The 6,000-nt window shown below is 30.9% G+C and overlaps 1 protein-coding gene across 1 annotated transcript in view; it reads left to right on the top strand.

Annotated features, from left to right (window-relative positions):
• The first annotated feature begins 1,111 nt into the window (after positions 1-1,111).
• Positions 1,112-6,000, top strand: part of BMP5 (bone morphogenetic protein 5) — a 112,334-nt gene continuing 107,445 nt past the window's right edge. Inside the window, exon 1 of the mRNA XM_025419086.3 lies at positions 1,112-2,342. Coding sequence (XP_025274871.1) covers positions 1,853-2,342 — 490 coding nt within the window. The 5' untranslated portion in view covers positions 1,112-1,852. The remainder of the gene's footprint in view (positions 2,343-6,000) is intronic.

The raw sequence follows: 6,000 nt of genomic DNA, 5'->3' as shown, positions 1-6,000 counted from the left end.
AGAAATTAAACAAGAAACCAGGCACCTCTAGGTAGAATAAAAGAAAAACATTGAAATTTCATAATAGTTTTAGAATTTGCTCGATTAATCTACACTGGTATCAGAATAATATCCCAGACAATGAAAGTACTGTGAGCCCTAAGGTTAAGTGAGAGCTTGTAAGGAAAATTATAACTGCACAAAAACATTGTAGACTTCCAAATTTTAAAGGCATTAAACATTAAGGATAAACACATACTTTGCTCATTTCCTTGGATTAAGTACGGTATTTTAGAAAGGTGTGCACTTTCCCCATTATACCCATCAAATTTTGAAAACGCAAATTTCAATCTGCATGTAGTCATAAAGAATATTTGACTTGTGTTTATTTGCATGGGTTAAAAAGGACCAAAGGACAGAGTATAACTTATGGGAAAAATCTAATTAGTAAGTCTGTTTACATTTCAACTGAAATGACTTAAAAGTTCAGAATCATGACAGTGTTAGGGTATTTGTCTTTTAACTGTAACTGACTTAATAGAACTATAAATGCTTTTTCCTGTTTAGAATTTTAAAGATCATTAAAGCTGGGCTATCTCATCACCATTATTAAATTACTATAACTACTGGTTTGGGAGCTAGTATATATTTACTGGTGATTACTTCTCTACTGTACTTTATTCTAAAAAGATCTGGCTGTCATTAAGAAACAACAAATTAACCTCAATTTACAACTTGTCCTTTTATTTTTTATGAAGTAAATTTTAATAACTCATAAAAGCTAGAAATAACCTCAAATACAGAACTGAGATGTATGTTAATTTACTCACAACCTGAGACTTAATATAGAAGTATATTAAATGTGTACTATGAAAAGAAAGATCTGAAAGAGTACTAGATAAAAGTGGTGGCAAAATTTTCAGTCTGCTGCTTGAAAACTGGCTTTTCTCCCCTTCAGGACTTCTGTGCTCCATGTAGCACTGTGCTCTGTTAGATGCGTGGCTATGAAATTGTGAAAATGAAGGCTTTCCTGGTAGCAAAAGGGTTAAGTTCTTTTTGCTTTACCAGTTTCAAATTACAATGAGAAGCCTCTTCTTTCCCAGCAGGGTCGTGCTTACATTACTCTTTAGATCTCCCTTGAAGAGGGCTGGTATATTTGTGCCTGCTGGAGGTGGAATTAACAGTTAGAAGGAGAAAGGGATTGAATGGACTTACAGGAAGGTTTTCAAGTAAATTCAGGGAAACACATTTACTTGAATAGTACAACCTTGAGTCTTATTTTACACTAAGACGACACAAAAGATGGTAAAGTTATCACCAAGCTGCCGGACAAATATATATTCCAACACCAAGGTGCAGACCAGCATAGATCTGTGATTCAGAAATCAGGATTTGTCTTGGAAAGAGCTCAAGGGTTGAGAAGAACTCAAGAGCAAGTGAAGATAACTCTGGGAACTACAGTTTATCAGAAGATCAACTTTCGTTGATTCAAATACCAAAGGCCTGATTATCATAAATCCATATAGGAATGCATAGGTCATCTGATCAAATAATATTAGCCGTCTTCTGCTACATCAATGCAGCAAAAACTCTTAACAACTGTGGATAATTGGAAATCCAAGTTTCAGCTTTCTTTGAAATAACTACTCTTGACATATTCCAAAATATTTAAAATAGGACAGGAAAATCAGTGAGAATGTTATGTTCAGAAATGTCACTGTCATGAAGAATAGGTAAATTTATTTTTTCAGCTCCTGGGAAAGCGTACCTCCTAGGAACTTAGATTTTTTTTTTTTTTTTTTTTTTTTTTTTTTTTTTTTTTTTTAAGAGGACAAGAAGGACTAAAAATATCAACTTTTGCTTTTGGACAAAAATGCATCTGACTGTATTTCTACTTAGGAGTATTGTGGGTTTCCTCTGGAGCTGCTGGGTTCTAGTGGGTTATGCAAAAGGAGGTTTGGGAGACAATCATGTTCACTCCAGTTTTATTTATAGAAGACTACGGAACCATGAAAGACGGGAAATACAGAGAGAAATTCTCTCTATCTTGGGTTTGCCTCATAGACCCAGACCATTTTCACCTGGAAAACAAGCTTCCTCTGCACCTCTCTTTATGCTGGACCTATACAATGCTATGGCCAATGAAGAAAATCCCGAAGAGTCGGAATACTCAGTGAGGGCATCCCTGGCAGGAGAGACCAGAGGAACAAGAAAAGGATATCCAGCCTCTCCCAATGGGTACCCTCGTCGCATACAGTTATCTCGAACGACTCCTCTGACCACCCAGAGCCCACCTCTAGCCAGCCTACATGATACCAACTTTCTGAATGATGCTGACATGGTCATGAGCTTTGTCAATTTAGGTATGTTGTTCTTTTATTTGTTAAACTATATTATTACTAAGTGGAAGTTTTTTTAATAGTAAAGTAGCTGCTTGGTAGGTGGTCGTGTTTATACAAAGTCATTTTCTATAACTCTCTTCTCCAGCTTCTGTTTCCTTCCTTTCACTGATACCATGTAAGATTTTGCTTTAGGCAACAAAGTCATACACACATACATACTATATATATTTAATTTTTTAAATATGAAAAGCTAAAATTAAACATGATTGGATAGATTTGGGTCCTTTTAGGTCTTGTTAAAATTTCAATCTTGCTTTAATGTATGAGTAAATAGGCAATAGTCTACAAAAGAGGAGAATTTATGAGGATAGCTGTACTATGGGTAAAAAAATAATAATACAAATAAAAAAGAAACAAGCTTTTGCAGATTGAAAAGTAAAGTGACATTCTGAAACATTTTTTTTTGTTAGCAATTTAACAAACATGTAAGATTACATTTATATGCCACCTAAAAACTCTTATTTGGGGCGGTCAGCTACTGTGAAAATATGAATATCCAATGAACTAAGATCAAATAATACTATAAAAGATTACTATCCAAGATTTTCAGGGAGAGATTCTGAAACTCTGTGAAAAATATTTTGGAAAGGAATCTTCAAACTAACATTTCTTAACTTCTTAATGATGAAATGGTATCATACCCATTTGATTGTTTCCAGAAGCAAGAAATATAAAACATGCTGTGATGGTGTTTACCTATGCAAAATTTTCCTTTTCCTTTAAGATAAAAAAAATGAAAAGTTCTTTAATTAGCAGCATTATTAGAGAATAATTTTCTTAAATTATGTGTTACTCAATGCTGGTACTTTCATGGTAATTTTTAAATATTGACAATATCAAATGGTAAATTAGTGCCCAATATTTCATCTCTCAAAAAATATTAAGGAATCGCCATTTACAATGATTTTACAAGGATGGTATTTTAAAAAAAAGTTTTAGTAGAGGCTAAAGATGAAAATTCACTATCTTCAGACATTCAAAAAATAACATAATACATATTTAATTTTGAATGCAAAATTTTTATAAACAAATTTAATCAACTTGAAAGAATTAGAAACATTTTAATGTAAGAACTTTCAAAACTTTGTTTGAAAACTGCAATCTGCTTTGACTTAAAATTGACATGTTTTATAATACTTAATTAAAAACTTCCTTGAATAATATCTCAAAGAAAATAGTCTTTGAAAAGTCAGATAGCAACAAATTCAAATACATGAATGCTTTTATAAAACATGTTGCTTAATATGCTCTGCTCATTTGCTCTTAGCAATCCTAGCATAAAGGATAAGGTGCTTAATAAATCATGTTTCATGTTTCTAGAGACAAAGCTCTCATTATTAAGTTTTAGTAAGTCATCATTGGTTGCCCTAATCAGGTGTCCTGGAGGCCTTTACTTCTGCATATAATTAACAGGTTTCATTTGGAACTTTCAAGCCATTAAAATATGGCTTAATTCTAAATTAGTTTGATTGCCTTTTCCTACTATAAGTGGTATGCAGTGTGGCTTATGGCATATTTTAGTTTGTTGCAATTTCGAAGGCATTATTCGATAATTTAATGAAGCTGTAATATTCTAATAGAAAAATTTCAATCTAGCATGATTTACATATGCATAAAATAAGTCACTGAAAAGATTAGTTCAGGTCATCTAAAATCTGACAGACAAGAATGTGTTATGTATTTTAAAAAACAAAAGCTCAGTCATGAATCTGTTCTAAAAATATATTTTATTGAAATCAAATACTTTGCTCATTCACAAAAGAAATGTATTTGTTTTAGAAAGGAATTAAGTATGATTTTTCAATCTGTATGCCATTACTTTTTATACATTTATACAGAATAAGAAAGCCAAAAACAATAATAAATAAATAGTTTTATTCAGTGACTTCTAGAACTGTTTTTATCTCTAAAGAATACCTATATTTTTAAATCAATGAAATTTTGGTTGTATTGTTTGGATTATAACAACAAAGCAGTTTACTAACTATATCATGAAACACAATTATTCATTTTGCGCCATAGAAACAATATCAGATATAAGCTTCAGAAAATATTTATTTTTATCATGCTGGAACTGCTAAACAGCAATTTATCTTCAGTAATAAATCATATTGTTTTTTCTTTATTTAATAAGTCCAACCTAAATGTTTCATGTGAAATTACTGACAGATTTTGATACCAAGTTTTTCCTAGGAGTCTCTGAGGAAAATTGAACCACAATTTTCTTTTATCCTTAGACCATGCCTTTTAATATTTCCAAAACTTACAACCAATCACTACTTAGTACAGGCATTAACTTCTGTATTTCTTTCATAATAAAAACAGGTCAAAGTAGACTTAGAAAAGGTAAAAGTGGAATATCATAATTAACTGTACTAAGAATTTCAGTGGTTCTTAATGTAATATTAATTAACAAATAGTACTGTAATTATTTTTTATGTTCTTATAGGACTCAAGAGGATTTTATTTATTTATTTATTTTAGTATCTTAAAAGATATGTATACAGTGGGGACTAAGGGCAAATGAGCAAATTAGCACTAGGCCAGGGATTTGTATTAAGGAAATCACCTGGATTTTTAAATATGTGAAAAGAATCTATTGACAGTTCCCATAATAAGTTGAATTACATTAAAAGGATGTAATAGCATCCTTTATATTAATGCTTCTATGTGTCATTTTCATGTCAGATAATGGATTTTTTACAATTACTGTCATTCAGAAAGACATTTTTTTCTGACATTAGTTTTGCTCATCAAAATCCATTAAGTTAATTTAAACTGAAGCATTTAACAAAATATCTATTTTTTAAAATTTCAGATGAGATTAATTTTTTGTTCATAAAAGAAAATAGATTAGAATTTCCTAAAAGAAAAAAAAAAGTGAATAAATTGCCTTAAGGCCAATGTAAACAACTAGATATGAAAACAAGCACCTTATTTTGACCTTTACGTTGTTTTAGTGATTTCCTCATTTTGAAGAGACAAATATTAATTATTGTGTGAAGAGAAATTTTCCACTCTCTTGGATTCATTGTTTTTAGGCCAACTTTCGTCAGTGTCATAATGTCTAGTGTCCAGCTTTTACAGGTTGACTCTTCTGCTTTGTCCCTAAAACTGTTGATTGTCCCAGGCATCTTTGCTTAGTCAGTACCATGTTATTTTGTTAAACACAAAAATATCTTTCTGGTAAATCTCTTCTTTTTTAACTATCTTTTTCAAAAATGTTAAGGGTTCGTTTATATATCAGATATCTATGCAAATAAAAGGGAAGATTAGGCAACTTGCTTGCAATTTTTAAGTATATCTTCTGTTTACATTAAGATAAACATGTAGCGTATTTCCGAAGATCTTTTAGCTAGAAGGCAATTTTATTTGATTGCTTGGTGATAGTACAATTAAAATGACACAACATTGTAGATGTTTTAAAGGAAATTACAAAAAACAGTGAATGTAGGAAATTGATTTTCATAGTATTCCATGGCTACATGTATTTCTCTGATGAATTATTTTGTTTTTTTTTAATGGTTTCTGATCAGTTCGCTTGAAATCAAAAACTTCTAAGATATATTTCAAGAACATGTATTAATTCTAAAGCATGAAAGTACATGAATGTGATGCT

The sequence above is a fragment of the Canis lupus genome, chromosome 12, assembly GCF_003254725.2.
Source record: "Canis lupus dingo isolate Sandy chromosome 12, ASM325472v2, whole genome shotgun sequence".
Classification (NCBI taxonomy): Eukaryota; Metazoa; Chordata; class Mammalia; order Carnivora; family Canidae; genus Canis; species Canis lupus.
Note: the sequence above shows the minus strand (reverse complement) of the source record. Positions and strands in the feature narration are given on the sequence as shown.